Below are 20,337 nucleotides of genomic sequence, written 5' to 3' on the forward strand. Positions count from 1 at the left end.
TGGCCAAGGTCACTGTGTCAGTGTGTTGGGAGCTGCATCAGGCTCCAGGGGGCGGAGCCCTGCAACATGGCAAACGCAGGGTGGGTGTGGGAGGTTATACAATCCATGCACGCATGTAGAGGCTTATGTAACCTGTGTGTGCTGAGGTTATGTAACACGTATGGGCAGAAGCTGGTGACATACATGTGCAGTGGCTGAGGGGTGCTAACACCTTGCATGGAGGAGCTCAGAGGGCTTGTCCTGGCTCTGACGCCAAGGTGCAGCCTCACCAGGTGCAGGTGGACCTCTGGTTTCTTGCTCTGCTAAATGGAGGCCACGAACAGGGTGACGCTGGAAGTGTCTTCTTATTCTCATATTCCAGGTTCCAGGCTCTAGTGGCTCAGCACTATATGTTTTCAATCACTGTGGTTATTCATGACCAGGAAATCAGGCAACATGTTTCCTGGGGGGAGGGGTGGTATTGGTAGGAGTCTGTCCAGGGGGTTGTATAACACATGGCCTATCTAGAGGTCATATAATGCACTTGAGAATGCCCTGAGAGTTTCATGGATACATAGATTCTGGTGTTTATTTATTCTTCTTAGGTTTATTTTGAAGGCTGTGTGGTCATTCACGTGCACTGGTCTTATGTTAGGAATTTGTGTGTGCTCTAAAGGTTCTATAGCTCTAAGCATGTCCTGAAGATTCTTTTTGCATTGTGTCATGTATTGAAGGCTTAACCATGTGGATTTCTTGTAGACTGTGGGTGTTTAAGGTTCTCAAATGCATGCATGTGTGTGTGCGCATTTGGGCCCTAGAACGTGCCTGTGTCCCAGCCAAGCCCTTTATCTCTCTCCCCAAAGCTTGTAGATAGCTGGACCCTCGTCAGTGTTGTCAGCTGACCTAGGGGTAGAGGTAGGATGAGGACACAAGATGAAGGGAGTCGGGCTTGGGGATTATGTAAACCTATTGGCTGAGAAGGGGGCTGCCCCAAGACTGCTCTGTGATTCTGCCCACTTTGCCCCCATCCAGTGCCAGGTCACCAGATGGAAAGCGAAAAAGAAAGAACGGCCAATGTTCCCTGAAAACCAGCATGTCAGGTGAGCCTGGCTGTGTGTTCCCTCTTTCCCCGCCCTCAATCCCATCAAACCAGCTCTGGGATCTTTTGGGGCCTGGGCGTGGACCAACAGCTTCTGTGTCCCTTGGGGAGAACCTCCTAGAGGGTTTGGGATGGACTTTTCTGGAGGTGAGAGGGGTGATAAGGGCATGCCCCAACCTTTGAAGATGGATCAGGTCAAGAAGGGTCTCTTCCCTCCTCCGCTAACCCCCTTGCCTGAGGTAGCCCCGCCCCATGCCCCCAGATCAGGGTCTGGGCTAAAGGGCCAAGGAACTGTATTCCCCTGAGATGAGCTGCTGACCTGCGCTTCTCCTTCTCCTACATTCCCCGCCCCTCAGATGCAGCAAGAGAAAATCCTTGAATGGGCAGTCGGAAGAACTGGGATTCTCTATGTTCTTAGGGAAGGGGATGGACAAGGTGACCTCTGATTTGTCTCCAGGATTCTACCTGGACACAAAAACCCGTCCAGGAGGCTGGGCTAGGGGATGGGCCAGGAAGGAAAAGCTGGGGGATGAAGAAAGTGTAGAAGCCTCTCTGCTGGGGGCCCAAGCCATGCCTGCCTGCCTGCCTCCCTTCCTCCCTCCCAGGGTATATCCCTAGTTACCTGGACAAAGACGAGCAGTGTGTCGTGTGTGGGGACAAGGCAACCGGTTATCACTACCGCTGCATCACTTGTGAGGGCTGCAAGGTATGGACCAGCCAGCTCCTGCCCCTCCCCCACCACCTAAGCCCCCATCTCACCCGCCTTAAGGCCCTCCCCACCCAGCAAGGACAGCCCTCTAAACATGTCACCTGAAGCCCACCTGTTGCACCCCCATTGCTCTCTTTCATCCATTTGTTCATTCACAGTCTCTGCTCTGCCACTCATACATACGATACCTAATTTCTCTGGGCTTCAGTTTCTTCATCTATACAATGGGGATAATCCTGCTACCTACTTCAGAGAGCTGTCGGGAGAATTAAATGAGCTAATTCATATAGAGTATTTAGAACAGTGCCAGGCACGTCAGAAGCTCTCAGGAGACCCCAGCTATCGTCCATTCATTTGGTGTATCAGGTATGAGAGATGTAGTACGCACTTGACCCTCCAGCTGCTCACAGCCTACCAGAGAAAGGCACGCTAGAAACAAGCATTGTTTTTCAAAATGTGGTTCAGGGGCCACTGGTAGTGCTAGTTCAGTGCTGAGTCTTGGGCTCTGTTCCCATCGTACTCATTCAGAACTTTTCGTGGTGAAGCCTTTGTGGACTCTGCCTTGAAACAGGTTCCCAGTTGCTTCCCCTGCACCTAGAAGAGGGAGAACCAGTGTTTGAGGGGGGCATGGTGGGGCCCAGAGCAGGAGAGGATGCCCAGCTGCCCCTGGGCAGACGGGACAAGGTCACGGGCTTGGGGAGCCTTAATTAGGTCTCACTTTGTTCATCTTAACCTGTGAGGGTTTTCCAGGATCATCACCTCGTGAAAATGTAAGACATTCCAAGAAACAAAAGTATTTAAAAATATGTTAAGGCTTCAAGTTCCTCTCTCTCTCAGTATCAACCTCAACAAGAGCCCCAGGGATTTAGGTTCCCACAGCAGGATTCCTGGAAGCAATTCAAGCAGGTGTAACATAGAGCAAGGACCCTCACTCTCCACAACAGCTGAGTTCCAGAAGAGCAGCCCAGAAAGACAGAAATGCCCCACCCCCCAGAGTCTGATGCTGCAGGTCTAGAGTGAGACCCAGGAGTTGGTATTTTTCGTAAATGCATTAGATGATTTCAATGCCCTGCAGAATCAGTGAGCTCAGCCCTTTGGCCCGTACCTCACTCGGGTCATTCTGGCTCTCTTGCCCCTTTGGGCGGATCGCTTAATCTCTCCAAACTTCAGATTCCTAGTGTCAAAATGGGTTCCTACCTCAAGGGGCTGACACAGCATCAAATGTGATGATGCACCAAAAAAAAAAAAAAAAAAAGAGAGAGAGAGAAAAAAAGAGGCTTATGTGTGCCCCACAGTGAGTGGTCTGCACATATTAGCTCTTGGTATTGTTCCTGCCCTCTTGCTTTTTTTTTTTTTTTAAGATTTTATTTATTTATTTGACAAACAGAGATCACAAGGAGGCAGAGAGGCAGGCAGAGAGAGAGGGAGAAGCAGGCTCCCTGCTGAGCAGAGAGCCCAATTCGGGGCTTGATCCCAGGACCCTGGGATCATGACCTGAGCTGAAGGCAGAGGCTTTAACCCACTGAGCCACGCAGGCGCTCCTGCCATCTTGATTCTTGAGGTTTTTCCTTTAAAGCAAAGATGAAACCCAATGTCTAGACTTAAACAGTTTCTCTTAAAGCTCCTAGCATCCATACACAATGCCTTTTCCTGAAATTTTTTTTACACCCCAGATTTCAAGAATTCCACCTGTGTGAGCAGCAGACAGCATGTATAAGGACGGTTTCAGGGAGGAGGAGTTTTATTTTCTGAATTGTTTAGCAAGATGGAAAATGAGGTATCCGTTGGACTTCCAGAGCTGCTCTTCCTTCAGGCGTCCTAGCACATGACACCATCCCAGGCTCATGACTCTGTACTGTGGTCCTCATCTTACCCCTGCCACCACCACCACCCATGCACCCCTGCCCCTCCGCAGCCTAAGAGCTGAGGGGACATATTTCTAAGGTCCTTTGGCCCAGCCAAGGGATCCTGGACTTGCTGGTGTCAGGAGGAGGCCAGCTTCCCTCACTCATCCCCCACGCCCCAGTGAACTGCATGGTCGGTCAGAGAAGGGGAGGTCCCGATCACTCCATGCTCCCTCTCCCTCCACCCCAGGGCTTCTTTCGCCGCACAATCCAGAAGAACCTCCATCCCACCTACTCCTGCAAATATGACAGCTGCTGTGTCATCGACAAGATCACCCGCAACCAGTGCCAGCTGTGTCGCTTCAAGAAGTGCATCGCCGTGGGCATGGCCATGGACTGTAAGGGGATTGGGGGGCAGGTTGAGCCAGGTGGCTGCGGGTGGGAGAGTTCGGATCTGACTGTTTCCTGCCAGGGGATCTTCAGGGCCCACACCTAGAATGGCAGAGTGACAATCCGGGTCAGGCTGATGGTGGAATTTAGTCCCTGCTGCCCCTAACCCCCCTGGGAAAGAGGAAACAGAAGATCCCTCTATGAGCCCTACACGTGGGTCCCAGTGCCCACCTGCCCTTCTGCACACCAGGGCCTTAGAGTTGTTGGGCAGAAAGAAGTCCTGAGTACCCCAGCCTAGCACAGTGTTGTTGACTGTAAGAGAAGCCACCCCACTTTTGGGTGAGAGAAGGCAACTTGGATCTGCTAGGGATCGGGGGTAGCAGGTTCTTCTAGTAACCACTGCTGTCGTCACCCTTTAGCCCAGGACGTGATAGTCATCCAGATCCGCTCAAATTGGAGTTGACAATCCCAGTCAATTATCCTGATCCAGAAGTTGAGGGGCACAAGTTGTGCCCCCCAACATCTAGGTGATTTGGGAGGTCACTTAAGCTTTCTGGCCTTCAGTCTCCCAACTTGTATATTGGGAAGAGTAGTTTCAGAGCAGGCCGTGGAGGATGCCATGCAAAGGGCATCGTGTCTCTTTGCCGTTGACAGTGGTTCTAGATGACTCTAAGCGGGTGGCCAAGCGCAAGCTGATCGAGCAGAACCGGGAGCGGCGACGGAAGGAGGAGATGATCCGCTCCCTGCAGCAGCGACCAGAGCCCACTCCCGAAGAGTGGGACCTGATCCATGTTGCCACAGAGGCCCATCGCAGCACGAATGCCCAGGGCAGCCACTGGAAGCAGAGGCGGAAATTCCTGGTAAGGAGAGAGGGGCCTCAGGGAGGGCGGTGGTCAAGTGCCCGGGAGGCAGAGGGAGCTTAGAGCCTTGCCTCCTTCAGGAAGCCTTCTCAGTTTAATCCGATCTGAAGATAATGCTCTCTGCAACTTGGCGATCCTGAATCATGCTCCTGTGTGTGGGTTGCTGCCTGTTCCATCTGACTGGGGGCTCCAGGAATACAGGGCCGGGCCTTCCTCATTGAATTTCCAGAGAGCAGGGGCCATCTCTCTTCTTTTTCCTGCCCATAGTGACTGAGAGGAGAGGGTGAGGACAGTTATGTAACAGCACTTGGGGGCACCTGATGGGTGCCAGGCATTGTGTTAGGCAAAACTGAGTGCTAAGTGAATGGTCAGCTGGGGTAGAGATGGATGGTTGGTTGTATGTGGCAAGTGAAGGCAGAGAACTGGTGTCTGCTTCCTGGGGGAGTGTGCCAGTAGACTGGCAAGAGCACAGGCTCCAACCAAGCACATGTGTGTATATAATGATCAGGAGTCAGACTGCCTGGGTTCTGATCCTGGTTCTATCACTTACTAGTCGTGTGACATTGGGCTTATTACTTAGCTGCCCTATGCCTCAGTTTCCTCATCTGCCAAACGGTGGTAAGTAGAACATCCTCCTTGTAAGGTTAAATGAGATATATAAAACAAGTTGCCTTGTGCCTAGCTATTAAATATTCAATAACTATAGCTTCTATTATTATGATATTACTTCTACTACTGTTATGGTCATTGTTATTATTAGCCAACTTGGAGCTCTGGCTCTGATCTTTTGTCTGCCCCAAGGTGAAGGAGAAGCCTTAGGCCCAGGACACAGCTGTCCCGGGTACTGGTAGCCCCACTTCCCCAACCTGCCTTGGAGCTCCCCCTGGTGGGCAGGGAGCCTCAGTGAGAGGTTGAAAGGGGGCTGCAGCCCCAGCTGACCCCTGTCTCATCCTTCAGCCGGATGACATCGGCCAGTCACCCATCGTCTCCATGCCGGATGGAGACAAGGTGGACCTAGAGGCCTTCAGCGAGTTTACGAAGATCATCACCCCGGCCATCACCCGTGTGGTGGACTTTGCCAAAAAACTGCCCATGTTCTCCGAGGTGAGTGGCAAATGGGAAGAGGCGTGGTGCCACACTGGAGGGGAACCAGGGGCTGCTCCCTGGCTCCCCCGGTGTCAGCACGTGCTCATCTGAGGTTCCCTGGACAGGGAACAATTCCTGGTCAACACACAGTGAACACACATCCAGCACGTACACACACACGCACACGGCTGAACAATGCCTAAGGAACTAAGAGGTTGCAAGTGCCCAGTCTCCCCAAACCCTCCCTGCCCTTCTCCCCACCCCACCCCTACCTAGCCACTCTGGCTCTAGCAGCTTGAATGTTCTCATTTCAAAGAGCGCTAACTCTGGACCCCAGCTCTCCTACTGGCTGTGTGACCTTGGCCGTCCTACCTAACTGCACACCTCACGTTCCCCTTCTGCAGTAGGGCGGGAGATAATGACGGGAGCTAACTCAGAGGCATAATTGTGAGGTTTAATGACATGGGTCATGCCCGTGGCCCAGAGCAGGGTTAGCTGTTCAGAGTACACCGTCCTGGCTGAGGCCAGTGGTGACCTCACAGCTCGCAGAGGACACTCCACAAGAGATGCTGGAGGTGGGGGGCATGCTGAGTGTTCCTGTGGCCCTGCCGCTCTACAGCTGCCTTGCGAAGACCAGATCATCCTCCTGAAGGGGTGCTGCATGGAGATCATGTCCCTGCGGGCGGCTGTCCGCTATGACCCCGAGAGCGACACCCTGACGCTGAGCGGGGAGATGGCCGTCAAGCGGGAGCAGCTCAAGAATGGCGGCCTGGGCGTGGTCTCTGACGCCATCTTTGAACTGGGCAAGTCACTCTCTGCCTTTAACCTGGATGATACGGAAGTGGCTCTGCTGCAGGCTGTGCTGCTAATGTCAACAGGTACCTGCCTTCTGGCTGGGAGGGCTCGGAAGCTTCCAGGGGCCCAGAGCTCGGCTGGGCCCTGGGCCTATCACTGTCCTCTTCCTTGAATCCTACAGTCTTTCTCTGTCTCCCATGCTTACCTCTGTCACCAGGCCCATTCTCTGCCCCCTAACCCCTGCTCTGTCACCCATCCGCTCCTTGGTTCTGATGTCCAGGCCCATCTGTTGCATCCCCATGCCCCCTCTGCTCCTTGTCCCATCTTCACCCCATTCTTTCTCTCACCACCCCCCATCTGCTCTCTGTTGCCTGCATTTGCCTTTGTTCCCCTACCTGCCCGGTAGCTTCTGACCCCCATCCCTCCTCTGTCCTCCGTCCCCGCGCTCTGCCCCCTGCCCCTCTTCCCACCAAACCTTCTCTTTGCGCCCCCCCTAGTCGTGCCCTGTCTCCAGGTTTCCCCAGCTCTTCACCCTCTCAGTCCCTTTACCTCTCCAAACCCCCAGCACCCCAGTCTCCTCCTCAGCCCTGCCCTTGCTCCTGCGCCTGCACTGCGCTGTGTTCCCCTCGCTTTCTCCCCCCGCCGGCGCCCCGCTGCCTCTGCCTCCCTTCCTTCACTTACCCTCACGCTCTGCCTCCTCTCCCCTGCAGACCGCTCGGGCCTGCTGTGTGTGGACAAGATCGAGAAGAGTCAGGAGGCGTACCTGCTGGCGTTCGAGCACTACGTCAACCACCGCAAACACAACATTCCGCACTTCTGGCCCAAGCTGCTGATGAAGGTGACTGACCTCCGCATGATCGGGGCCTGCCACGCCAGCCGCTTCCTCCACATGAAAGTCGAGTGCCCCACCGAACTGTTCCCCCCACTCTTCCTGGAGGTCTTTGAGGATCAGGAAGTCTAAAGCCTCAGGCGGCCAGAGGGTGTGCGGAGCTGGTGGGGAGGAGCCTGGAGAGAAGGGGCAGAGCTGGGGGCTGAGGGAGGCCCCCCACCCCTCTTCTCTCCTTCCTCTCATCCTCGGATAGATTCAGCTCCCACACACCCCCCCCACCCCCGCACTGCCCGTCCCTCCTCAGAACCTCCAGCCCTGGGACAGGGCAAACACACGAACTTGCTATGAAAAGGACAGTGTGGGAGGCTGGGGGACCGTGTCCTACAGTTCCCAGGACCCCGTCCTCTAAGAAGGTAGGGGAAGGGAGGGAGAACTAAGAGGGGACAAGCCATCTTGACCGTAGGGGATGGAGGAATGTGGGGTGGGGGAAGATGCCCTCTACTCAGCCCCTACACACACATACAAGAGAGAGCCCCCCCACCCCCCTGCCCAGTTCCTTGACCGAGGTTCCCCCTCCAGGCTAAGGGCCTCTCTGCTTCCCCAGATGCCTGGGTGCAAAGAAAGGCTTGGCTTGGCTCCTCCCCCACTGGAGGTTAAAAATTAGTCATTCTAACTGCACTTTGGAAACCAGGCAAGGGGAGAAGATAAATGAAGAAAAACTAGACAGAGAGAAAAAGAAAAAAAAAGAGTGAGCGACTGATAGAGAGAGAGAGAGAGATGATATTAAGTTATTAACCGAGGCTGGCCCCCTCCCACCCCTAAGCACTTTGAGAGCTGCCCCTCCTCCCCCCAAATCAGAGAGAACTGCCCCCCATACCAGGTCCCCGAGGGTAGGGCTGCCGATCAGAGCTGTGAGTTAACACAACAGGGTCCTGGCCATCCCTCCTTGCCTTGCCCCTCCCTCTGTGCCCCTTTGGCACCCCCTGCCCAGTGCCCCCTCTGCTCTCTACCACTCGTGCCCGCTGAGTTCCATCTACCTCTCACGCTGGATGCCAGCCGGCCCCTCACCAGCCTGCCCTGCTGCCCACACAGCCCCCCTTTCAAGTGCCCAGTCCCAGGGACCTCTTCCTGTCCCCCAACCCCTTCCACACCTTGGCACCCACACAGGAAAAACTGTGGCTCCCCCTCCTGCCCTCCTCATACCTGCAGTATTAGCTACAATCCAGATGCTGCTGCCCTGGGGGGGCGGTGGGGGGCCGTGTGCGTGAGCTTCTCCCAGAGCCTCCACCCCCTTAGGACCCTGTCCCCATCTGTCTTCTGGGCTCTCTCTAACCTCTGCCCTCTTTCTTCCCCACTCCCACTCAATGCACTAACCCAGACTCTGGGCAGGCAGGCACCAGAATGGGGGGTGCCTAGACAAATGGCACTTAGTTGGGGCCCCAGGGGAGGGGGCGGTTGGTGCTCCTCCTTTTTTCTTTGAAGCTCTTTAGGCCAGCCGCCCCTCTGCCCCTAGGACCCCTTTCCCCTCTTCTTTTCTCTAATTCAGGGACTTTGGCTTGAGCCACCTCCCACCCTCCTGGGGAGGAGTGCTCTGTTGGTCTGCACTTGGGTGAGCTGCTCTCCTCCTCTTCCTTTTGGCGATTGCCCACTGCCCACTCCACAGGGGAGAGAGGGAGGGAGGAGGTAGCCCTCCCATGGGTTGGGGGAGGAGGGCGGGGAGGGACAGAGCAGACCAGAGAGCCCTGGGCTCAGGGCTGCATGTCGGCAGGGATGGATGGGTGGACACAGATGCCCCCGGAAGCCATGGGGAATGGGGCAGGGGCAGGGGGGAGGGTGCCAGGGCTTCCTGCGCTTTGCACTATTGGGGCAAAAATGTCTTAAGCAGTGGGGAACCTGCCACCCCACCCTGACCCTCAGCCTGCCACAGCCCCCGACACACACACACAGAGACACACACACATACACACACACGGGAAGGCAATGCTATGCTGCCCATCAGGGCGTGTCCTGCCCCTGCTGTCCAGGTGTTCTGACGGGGGTGGAGGGCCTGGAAGGGTATCTGCTGTCACCTGTGCATGTGCCTGCCCTGCCCTTGGGCTCGTGGGCTGCCCCTGCTGTCTTTGTCTGTCTCTATCCTCTCTCTCTCCTGGGGTACTGATTCCTGTATTACTCCAGTCCCATGGGTTAGCCCTCTCGTACCCTCCTCTGGGGGTACACCACCCCTAGGGGCCCAGTGGAATTCCTGACCTGTCTGCTGTCTCCCCCATCCTTCCATCCCCACCTCCACCCTGCACCCCCATCCCCATTCTCAGCCATGGACATGGTGGAGAAAAGGCCTTGAAGGGGCTTGGCCTCTTCCCGGCACTTGGGAATCCCTTCCCACCCCCAATCATATGAGCTGTGATCCCCTACTCCTCCCCCATCTCTGACCCCTCCCCCCTCACTCTAGGTGATGTGGGGCGTATGTGTGCGTTTCTCTGCGTGAATGTGTGAGCAAGTACACGTGGTGGGGCAGGAGCCAGGGGACTCAGGAGCGCCACGCACCTGCTCTAGAGAGGCAGCTGTCCCAGTCCCTGCTTTGGAAGTGGGGGACAGGGCCCTCTCCTGGGGGCCATTGGTGCTAATGAGGGGGATGGCCTTGATGTGGGTGCTCAGCATGCCTCCCCCAGTATTGGCCCAGGGCACTAGGGCAGGCGGGGCGGGGCAGCAGGTGCAGTATTGGTGGGAGGAGGGACTGCTGGGAATGGGCCAGGCCAGGACAAGGGGGTGCCAGAGCCATGACCACTCCCCCGTGCCCACCACCCACCTCTCCATCTCAGTATCCCCCCCATCACTCAGAACACACATACCTCATCCAGCCTCCTCCCTGCTCAGCCTTGGGGAGGGTGGGGGTGGAGGAGCCCCTACCCCTTCCCCTGGTGGCGGGTCTACAGGGCTGGGAGAGGGCAGGGCGTGTGACACAGACACCGTCCATAAGGGGGACAGTAATTCCTGCCCCAGGAACTCCTGGGTGGGGGGAGGGGGCACTTCCCTGGAGGCGCTACTGAATGTATGAGAAGCTGGTGCTGGGGTTGGGGGGAGGGGGGTTATGGCCAGAAACAGGGAAGGAGGTAGGTCCCCTTCCCCAGGGAGGGGTGGGGAGACCGGTAGGGGTGACTTGGGGGGCTCCTACTCCTGCCCCACGTTGACAATCAGTATGTCTGTTACGTGCGATTTTTCACCCCGTTGTGTTTTGGGTCAGGATTTTAAAGAAAGATATTTTTATGGTAATTGTTGCTCGTCTATTTTACTATATATTTATGTAATAAATATATGATGAAAATAACCCCCTTGGGCACCCCCCTTAGACTTGTGTGCTGTTTCCCTGTATCCTCCCATCTGCTGGCAGAGTACCCACCCCACAAACTGACCAGATGGAGAGGTGTGCCCCAGCCTTGGCAATATTTCCACTCCACCGCCCCCACCCCCTCCCCGGCCCCAAACGAGCACACATCACAGAAGCCAGCTCAGCTGTGAACTATTGGATTTGAGACAGGAATAGAACAAATCGGGGGGCTAGAGAATAAGGGAGGGGTGGGAGAGTGATTTAAATAGGGGAGGATGGGAGGGTCAGTGATGGGGGAGGGAGGCGGTTATTTACAAGAAGGCTCGGGGGGCCAGAGGCTCATCTTGGAATATTTTATAACAATATAAATAAGATTCTGGTTTGCTTTTCCTTTTCGTCTCGTAAAGGAGAGAGAAGTGCAGAGTTCGATTCTGTACAAGGGGGCAGCGGCAGAAGGCCGGCCGGGCGGGTCACTGGGCGTCCACCCGGAAGGACAGCAGCTTCTCGGAATGCATGTTGTTCAGGGTCCGCAGGTCCGGCAGCTTGAGCAGCAGCTTGGTGAAGCGGGAAGTCTCCGAGGGCCGGTTCTTCAGCACCAGAGCCCGAAGAGCCCGCAGCAGCGTCTCCTGGAGCTGCTCCACCGAAGCGGAATTCTCCATGCCCGAGCGGTCTGTGGGGAAGACGACAGCAGTGAGGCGGGCTCCTCGAGCTCCTCTGAGGAGGAACCGGAGGAGGCCTGCGAGGAGGTCTCCAAGGAGGTCTCCGAGGAGAAGGAGGAGGAGGAGGAGGACGCGGCCGCTGCTGGCGCCGCTGCTGGTGCAGCCTCTCCCTGAAGCCCCTCAGAGGGCCCATGGGGAAGGAGGAGGAGGGGAGCGCAACTCCTCCTCCCAGGCCTCCGCCCCTAAGAGCAGGAGGTGGCTGAAAGCTTGGGAGCATGGGCTCAGCAGGGCTGGTCGCCTCCCATCCCACAAGGCCACTCTCCTTCCCTGAACAGGCCAAACGGCGTCCAGGCTCCCTTGCTTTTCGCTCTGTAGTTCCCTCTGCCTGGGCTGCCCTTCCCCCTTTCTGCCTGGCAATATCTTACTTGTCCTGTGAGGCCCCACTCAAGTGTCACCTCCTTCCCCAGCTCCCCCAGGCAGAAATAGTTGTCTATGCTTCCAAAGCCCTTGGTTCATGCTTCTACTGTGACACTTATCTCACTGTTTTATAATTAGTCGGGCATGAGTCTGTCTCCCCAGCTAGACTGTGTCTGAATCATGTCTGTATCCCCAGTGCCCGGTGCAGGGCCTGGCATAGCGTAGGTACTCCATAAAAGGTGTGTTGAATTGAACTGCGTCCGCCTCCTCCCCGGGGTCAGGCTCAGGCGAGAGCTTGACCTACCCGCAGAGACAAGCACCACCGCGGTGAAGAGGCCCAGCTCCTCCTCGGTAAGCGCCAGGGAGTTGAGTTTCTCGCTGAAGTCAAACATGGCACTGAGCAGGTCGCCCATGCCCATGGCTCCGAGTTCCTGCAGGCTATAGGTGGTGCGGCTGAGGAACATCACTGTCTGGTCCTTCACGTTGAACAGCGATGCAAAGCGCACCATCAACACCTAGAGGGGGGAGGGGGCAGGGCCAGTCATCCTCAGGTGGGGTGGGGTGGGGACCACTTGCCAAATTGCCCCTGAAGTTTTCCAGAAGGTTTCACTGGTGCTCCCTTAGATTTCTCAGGAAAGAGCGAGCGTGGTTTCTGAATGGGCAGTGGGGTGGGGGCGGGGGAGAGATGGAGGGATGGGGAACATCACCCCGGCTTTGGAATCCAGCAGGCCTGGGTCTGAGTCTTAGCTTTGTCACTCCCTGTGACCTCGGGCAAGGTCACAAAAGTTCACCAAAGTGAATTTGCTCATGCCTAGAAGGGGGTAGGGGGTAGCAGTGTGCCCTAAGGTGTTCTTTTAAGGCAATGGGATGTGCTTAGACCCCAGCTGAGATGATAGGAGACCCAACCATCCCAAGGCAGGATGGGGAGGGATTCTGCCCCCTCCGGCAGTCAGAGTCTGCCAGGACAGATAGCAGGGTTCCAAAGCCTTTCAGAGCCCCTGCCCATCCCAGACACCAAGTCCTTCTGCTGGATCCTTCCCAAGGTCAAGAACAGGGAGTATAAAGGGTCACTCACCTCAAAGGTGCCAGCCTTAAGCAAGGTGACCTGGTCGTGCTGAGAAAGATCACGGAAGCCAGGGATGTGCTTGGCAAACTCTACCACCTCCCGCACAGCAGGTGTGAAGCTCATGGAGAAATCCTCCCAGATCTCTTGCACGGTTCTCCCACTGCGTCCGTGTGGGTACATGTTCATGGGACATGCCTGGAGAAGGAAGGGATGTGGGGAGGCGAATATCAATCAGGCTGACTCAGATGGGCTCCCCCCACCAGCAGGGCTGGACCCTAGTTTCGGCCTGGGTTAGGGGCTGTGGTCCTGGAGGATGGGTCTTCGAGGTAAAGTAGCAATCAGGTGTCAGGTGGAGATCAGGGATTGGCAGGCAGAGCCCTTACTGTGGGGCTGAGCATCCTCCCTTGGCACGAGGATATTCCCGCATTAGCATCCAGGCACACCCAGCTGCCTTCTGCTAGATCCAGTCTCCCAGGCCCCCTGCCCACCTCACCCCCAGTGCCCTCACCAGCAGAACGTTCTTGGAGTTGCCCTGCCGTGGACTGTTGGCAGGTGCTTCGCCTTCGGGGGCTGGGTACACATGGGTGGGGCAGAGGCGGTGCCCGTTGCTGTTGGGCTGCTGGCAGCTGTGGTGGGCAGAGCCAGGGGGCCAGGAGGGAGGGTAGGAAGAGGAAGCCTGGCGTAAACCGTTCAGGGCCTCGTTATGACGCTGAGCAGCCATGATATTGTTGTCAGTGGGGACAGGGGGGCAGCCCTGACTCTCCCAGCAGTGTGGGGTGGTGGCCGGAGGGCTGCCCGACGCATGGTTGGCATTGAAGTTGCCCGGTGAGGTGCCCAGCTTGTCATGGGCATAGGTGAAGATTTCTCGGTGGGCCCGGGCCACCTGGGATATCACATCCTCCACTGTGGGCTCAGGACTTGGGGACCGGGGAGGCGTCAGCTGTTGCGGGAACTGGGAGAAGCCCACCAAGGGTGAGGGGGCCGGAGCGGGAGGTGGTGAGGGGCCCAGGGGGCCTGGGGTTGGATGCTGGGTGGGTGAGGTTTCCAACGGGCACTGGCTGCTCAACTGGTTGTTGGCCAAGTTCATGGCACTCTGCATCTCGGCAAGCATCCGCTGCTTCTCTCGTTTGGGGATGCGCCCAAAACGCACAGCTATGACAGGATGAGAACAGTGTCAGGAAGTTCTCAGACACACTCACGTGCTTCTCTTCCTTCCTTCCTCCCCAAAGGGCAAGGCCCTGAAGGCCTGGGGTTTCACCTCAAAATCAGAACCGAGGCCGCGTCCACTGAGGGGGGGGTTTCCAAGTAGGGATAGCCCTAGGAGGTGGCCAGAGGAGCTAATAGGAAAGAAGTGTGTTTATCCAAGAGGACAAAAGACAGGCGTCCCCGATACAAAGGAGACACAAGATGACGTGTCTCCGTTGGGACTTTTTTTAAAGGGAGGGGATTCACTCAGAAACTTTGGGTGGAAGGAAGGGAGGGGGGCGTGTGGCGGTGATGCCTGTGGCACTGTCTTACCATCTCGAGACATGCCCACAGAGAGACACTTCTTGAAACGACACTGCTGGCAGCGGTTGCGATTGATGCGAACAATGGAGCAGTTTTCATTCTTCAGACACCTTTTGTACTGGATGTTCTGCTGGATGCTCCGACGGAAGAAGCCCTGGAAGGACAGGGGCAGCTATAGAGAGCATGTCCGTCCAGGCCAGGCGTCTGTGTCCAGAGGACTGAGGTCACCCCGCCTCCGCCCTGACCCCCTGCCTCACCTTGCAGCCCTCACAGGCATGCACACCATAGTGGAAGCCCGAGGCGACGTCCCCACACACTTTACACAGGAGCACCATGCCATTCAGCTCTGCGGGAAGAGAGAGGCGGCGGGTGAGCGGCAGGGCTATCTGAGCAGCCCCAGATGGGCCGGACAGCAGTTGTTGCGACTCTAGGAGAAATCCCTGAGGCCAGGGAAGGCCCTGGGAAGAATCGTGTCATGGGGGCCCCAAGGCCCCACCTAGGCCTGGCCGCCTTTCCCCCAGTCAGCTGGCAATTTACGCACTGGTGATGTTGCTGGTGCTCTTGCTGGGGGACACGCGACTGCTATCTTCCAGGGCCACTTGTAGACCCCCGGGGGGGTTCCCATTATAGAAGGAGGAGGAGGACGATGAGGAGGAAGATGAAGAAGGGGAGCCGTCATCACTCAAGCTGGGTGGAACGCTCCCAAAGGAGCGAGCTGGGTCCTGGGTGAGGGAGCCCGTGGGCGACGGTGGGAAGTAGGCAGAGCAGCCTTGCGCCAGGGACTGGAAGCTGCCATTTGAGCTGTCACTGTAGAGAGACTCAGGGCTGGTGCGGCTTGGGGAGGAGCCGCTGGAGCCAATGTAGGTGATGACACCACCTGGCAGGAGAACATGAAGGAAGAGGGTGTCAGCCGCCATACACCTTTGGTGACAGGGCACCAATCCGCTCATTCCCCCCACCTGCCTCCCCCAGACACTGCTGGATGTTCAGAAGTTAACCACGTGGAACCCTTAATCTTGGGAGTCCCAGGAAGAGCTGCACTGAGCAACTTCCCAACACATATCAGACATGACATGGCCCACCAACATCCCAAGACCCTTCGCAGGGTACATTCAGTTTCTGCCTTGGGTGTGAGGGCTCTCCCTAGAGGCAGGACCTCTGCGGGCATCTCACATATGCACCGCTCCCCTGGCCTCAAATGCCTTCCCTGGGAATATTGACAGCAGCTAATGATTTAGTTGTCAGAGGCAGACCAGAGGATGGGATGAGCTGTTGAGACCCATTCAGAATGCCCAGTTTTCCCTCCCCCACAAAAAAAATGGCTGCCAATGTTAACACCAAGACCATTCCAGGGATGAGACTATGGAGGGCCAGCGAGCCAACACTAAGGAGAGTAGAGGTCTTACAAGAGTAAACCAGTTACATTCCCCCAAAACTGGGAGACATATTCTCCAAAGATAAGGTATTGAACCTGCCCAGTCTGATTCCCCTGGCCTCCAAGAGCAAGTGTCAGAACAGATTCTGCCTCTGAGTCAGGAAAGACTTAGCAGTGCACATTACAGGAGGTGGACACGAAAAACAAATTGTCCAGCCTAGGACTTTGGAAATCCCCTTCTAGATCTCTTAGCCTGGTGACAAATGACCTTGGCTCTCTGGCCATTCAGGGACTTTGGCCCTCTGGTTACATTGCCCGCCAGGTGGCTGTGTTCCCATGATAAAAGCAGGAGAAAAGGTGACCTGCCTGCCACTCCTGTACCAAGCACTGAGACTGGCCTGCCACAGGCAGGTTGGAAGAAGGGAGGATCCTAGGACACGTGTGAGCCGACACAAGCCATGTCACCATGTATCCAGAGGCACATGTCTTGCTCACCCACTGACACACACTGAGCTGGGCAGGGCAACCTTAAAATAGCTCAAGGTTGGTCAGGGTGAACCCAGTTCCCAGTAAAATAGTTGCACAACAGATCAGCTCCTACAGTTTCAGGGTTTAGGTAGGGGGTGAGGATGGGATATTATCTGGTGGTAAATGAACATGACCTAGTTCACCCATCCCCCAAAGGATGGGTGAGACCTTCTTTCAAAGCTATTCCTAGGGCACCTGGGTGGCTCAGTGGGTTAAGCCGCTGCCTTCGGCTCGGGTCATGATCTCAGGGTCCTGGGATCGAGTCCCGCATTGGGCTCTCTGCTCAGCGGGGAGCCTGCTTCCCTCTCTCTCTCTGTCTACTTGTGATCTCTGTCAGTCAAATAAACAAATAAAATCTTTAAAAAAAAAAAAAAAAAAAGCTATTCCTAACCTGGAAGTGAGGGACATGCCTAAAAGTGTCTAGTTCTAGGTTTAGATCTATCACAAGCAACTTGATTTGTGACCTAGAGGAAATGAACTCCCCTCTCTGGGTCTCAGTTTTCCTTTCTGTGAAGGAAAAAAAGATAAAAGCTGCACTTATGATTCTGAGATGTAGCTGTTCTGGGGAAATCCTTGTGACAAACTGCTGCTTGCTTGGTGGGGGTGGGGAGTAAGACAGTGTCTGCAGGACTAAGGAAAGAGATGCTCCAGGAACAGTAAGAATTTGGAACGTGGTGAGGCTGAGTCTAAAGACAGTAAAGTGAAGTAGGTGCAAACAGAATAAAGTGGAAGGAACTAGGAGAAGGGTGTCTAGATGTGAGGTACCACTGAAGAGTGTAAACATGAGGCCACGAGAGGTCAAGGATGGCTCCATCTTACTCTGCTTCAGTGATGGGGAGAAGGGGGCCCCAGGCAGGCGGACAGGAAAAGGAGGCAGGCGGGGGCGGTGAGTCAGCCCAGCTTCACCCAGATCTTGGCGGGGCGGGGCGGGAGCCGGGCCCTCAGCCGGCCTCACGTCCCCACTCCACGTGTGCGTCCTGCACGTGGCTCCCCAACGAGGAACCCCGGAACTCGAGGCTCCGCCCCCTCCTCTTCCCGTCAATCGAGAGCAGCAGCTCCGCCCCCGCCCCGCCCCTCCTGGGCCTCTGGGCCCTGGGCTGGGCCCCAAACGCCAGCCGGGCCGGGGCAACTGAGGGGAGGAGAGATGGGAACACGCGTTGCCGGGGCGACCGGGGGCGGGGCGGAGCTCATTATGTAACGGGGCCGGGATGCAACGACCAATGGGGTGGCGGCCACGGCTTCTGCTGAATGAAAACAAACGCAGCACGTGGGCCCGACTCCGCAGCCATGTGAGCCCTCCGGGCCTCCCGGGCGCTGTGGGTGTCCTCCCTGGGGCAGGGCACCACTCAGCCGGCTCCTCAAGTGCCGCTCCCTACTGTCACTGAGGATTCCCCAGTGAGATCCGACCCATTCTCCCAGCCCCTCCCGCCTGGAGCCCCTATCGCCCCACTGCTTCTCAGGTTCCCTTGAGCATGCAGGAACTAAGGGAAGAGGAAGGAGGGGGGTCCTCTTTCCGAGAAGGCCAGGCATGCCACAGCTGCAGGCGAGGGGGGAGGGGAAGATAGGGGCGTTTGGTGCTCTTCTCCAAAGCTCCCAGTCTCTCAAAACTGTGCATCTTACCACACGTACCCGCTCTCCTTTACCTCCTGCCCGGGATACGAGTCCTTCAGGCTAAAAGGAGCTTTGGGACTCTGAGAGGTGGTGGTGCGGCGCTTCCGGGCGCATTCCCAGGACGAACAACTCGCTCTGGAAATCCCAGCCTATGGTCCCCATTATGCTAGCAAATCCCCAGGCCGAGGGAGTCGCCAGTCCCTTACAAAGTTCCTCTTGTTCTAAGGTATATATGGAAGTGAGGAGACCGTGACAAAGGACGATGATAGTAAAGGAATTCCGGTACCTGTGTTATTGTTGGAGTCCAGGGTCGTCATGTCTTCACCGGCTGAGAGCGGTCATTCAAACTGGACCTTGATACAGACTGGAGGTTGCAATTGCCGCTGTCGCCCCCTGAGCAGAGACTGAGAGCGGGGAATGGACCCCGCGGATCACAAGCAGGATCCGAGGCACCCTGCAGCAAGGTCTTGGGGTGGCCGGACTGCAGCCCTGCAGAAGGGTAGGACGCAGAGGCAACGGAGGTCTGCTTTGCATGGGAAGAGCAGAGTGTGGGGGAGGGGGGGAAATCAGCCTGCTGTATAGTTCTGGCAGGAAGGTAGCAAGGAGGGTCGGGTCTCTGCAGTGCACGGGGTGCCACTGCCTGACGGCTTCACAGCGCTGCAGGGTAGCGAATCTGGAGCTCCCGGTGCAAAAGTCCCAGAGGGAGAGAGGATGCAGTCAGGAAGTAAGTAGGTGATGGGGAGAAACGGGGCACCCAGGCGCAAAGAAGCGAGACGTGTGCCCTGCTACGTTCCCTCGGCAGCAATATTTCACTCTGCCAATCTCAGCCGCCTTTTGCCCCAGCCTTTTTCCCTGGGACAGAGGGCTCTGCGCAGGCGCCAGCAACCCAGGGTTCCCGGGCCGCACGCGGCACTGGAGCAGGTACCATGTGATCCCAGGGAGCGCCTCGTGCCCCAGTGACACACTTTTCCAGCAGCAGGCACGTTGAGCTCCGTGCGCCTGCGTAACGCTAAGCCTTTCGGGATTCGTAGTCCACTGGCAAAGTGGGCGGACTGCGTTTATTTCCTCTTTTCTGCCTTGCAAAAGCCTTAGCTGGGGCCGGGGAGGAGCTAAGAGCCGAATGGGGTGGGGTGCACTGAAAAGTCAGGGTGGCGTGTTTGGAAAGCCTGTATGGCAGAGGCATGTGAATTCCTGGGGAGGGACTGGCAAGCTTGGCTGTTCCCTGGGAGATAAAAGCTAACAGGCTCTTTCTGCAAACCTTGCAAACGTGAGGGCTTCACGTGATTGCAGGACTGACCTCGCCTTGAGGTTACTGGTGACACAGGGAGAGATGACAAGTAGGGGAGGGAGATATCCCCAGAGTCAGGAACTTAAGCTGAAATTTCTGCTGCAGGGCCAAGTTCTGAGACCAAAACGAAACGTGACCCTTTTTCTCTTCTACTCTCCTTAGGGAGAACACCCCTAGAGAAAGTTGTTGCTGCCGTGGGGGTGAGGTTGTCCCTAGGGAGTCCCTGTTTGCTTGTATGACACCACCCCACTCATTCGAGGTGACTTTGGGGTGAGTCATTTCCCTTTGTCTGGGAAATAAAAAAGGCCAGGGAGGGGAACTTTATGGTGAAAGTGCTTTGAGGTCCTAAAGTAATGGGGCCAAAGGTGAGGCAGGGGTCTGGGAGCAGAGTGACACCCCGTCCCCCGAACCACCAGTGCTGGAATGCAGCACAAAGATCCCACCGAAGGGAACTCAGAAAGGAGCTTGAAGATCATCTTAACCCCTGCCCCTTTTCCTCACTATCCTTTCCTTGGTAAGAGGAAAATGAGGCCTAGAAGAAGTAGGTGGCTCATGGTGAGACATTCATTCTTAGTTCCCTAATGCCCACTCGAAACAGCAGGGAGATGGGCAGACATGCAAGGGAAATACTGACTAGGGGTTAGAAATAGCATCTCCCTTCAGAGCCCTGGTGAAAATGGGTCTCTCCTGCTCGAGGACTTGGACTGTGGGGAGAGATGGGGCCTCTTCTTCAAGCAGCCAAGTGAGCCTGAGCCACCTGCTGCTTCCGGCTAACTCCTCCTCAGTCCCAGTATGTTTCTCCGGAGGGTTTTTATTGTTGTTGTTTTTGTTTCTGTTTTTATTTTTCCTGCACAGGAAGCCCTTCCCCACTTGTTCACAGACAACTCCTAGGGCAGCGCTAGGGTTATGCCCAGAGACATGACAGTCACCAGAGAGGTAGAAAAAGGAGGAGTGTGGGCACCAAGGAA

General features: G+C 56.2%; 2 protein-coding genes and 1 long non-coding RNA gene across 3 annotated transcripts in view; 2 read left to right on the top strand and 1 right to left on the bottom strand.

Moving 5' to 3' along the window:
• THRA (thyroid hormone receptor alpha) overlaps nucleotides 1-12,246 on the top strand; it is a 24,569-nt gene extending 12,323 nt beyond the window's left edge. The window contains exons 3-9 of the mRNA XM_082704964.1: nucleotides 1,012-1,079; nucleotides 1,684-1,784; nucleotides 3,882-4,029; nucleotides 4,676-4,881; nucleotides 5,839-5,985; nucleotides 6,587-6,845; nucleotides 7,473-12,246. Of these exons, the coding sequence (XP_082561090.1) occupies nucleotides 1,012-1,079; nucleotides 1,684-1,784; nucleotides 3,882-4,029; nucleotides 4,676-4,881; nucleotides 5,839-5,985; nucleotides 6,587-6,845; nucleotides 7,473-7,723 (1,180 nt within the window). The 3' untranslated portion in view covers nucleotides 7,724-12,246. The remainder of the gene's footprint in view (nucleotides 1-1,011; nucleotides 1,080-1,683; nucleotides 1,785-3,881; nucleotides 4,030-4,675; nucleotides 4,882-5,838; nucleotides 5,986-6,586; nucleotides 6,846-7,472) is intronic.
• NR1D1 (nuclear receptor subfamily 1 group D member 1) lies at nucleotides 11,256-19,079 on the bottom strand. Its single transcript, XM_082704933.1, has 8 exons — nucleotides 18,368-19,079; nucleotides 15,109-15,444; nucleotides 14,825-14,913; nucleotides 14,577-14,721; nucleotides 13,567-14,210; nucleotides 13,068-13,253; nucleotides 12,297-12,507; nucleotides 11,256-11,586 (listed from the first exon to the last, which is right to left on the bottom strand). Exons 1-8 carry the CDS (start codon nucleotides 18,396-18,398, stop codon nucleotides 11,387-11,389), a joined length of 1,842 nt encoding a protein of 613 aa, XP_082561059.1. The 5' UTR covers nucleotides 18,399-19,079; the 3' UTR covers nucleotides 11,256-11,386.
• Nucleotides 16,860-18,373, top strand: LOC309850723. Its single transcript, XR_014304422.1, has 2 exons — nucleotides 16,860-17,865; nucleotides 18,308-18,373. It is a non-coding gene; the product is annotated as an uncharacterized lncRNA (long non-coding RNA).
• Nucleotides 19,080-20,337: the final 1,258 nt, after the last annotated feature.

This window comes from Mustela nivalis (assembly GCF_964662115.1).
Source record: "Mustela nivalis genome assembly, chromosome: 17".
Taxonomy (NCBI): Eukaryota; Metazoa; Chordata; class Mammalia; order Carnivora; family Mustelidae; genus Mustela; species Mustela nivalis.

What these genes read in the sequence shown, in the direction of transcription:
- NR1D1 (XM_082704933.1), bottom strand. Translation starts at nt 18,398, where the DNA reads ATGACGACCCTGGACTCCAACAATAACACAG. An exon ending in GGACTCCAACAATAACACAG is followed by an intron (nt 15,445 to 18,367) that starts GTACCGGAATTC and finishes TTCTCCTGCCAG; the next exon opens with GTGGTGTCATCACCTACATT. An exon ending in ATGCCTGTGAGGGCTGCAAG is followed by an intron (nt 14,722 to 14,824) that starts GTGAGGCAGGGG and finishes CTGTCCTTCCAG; the next exon opens with GGCTTCTTCCGTCGGAGCAT.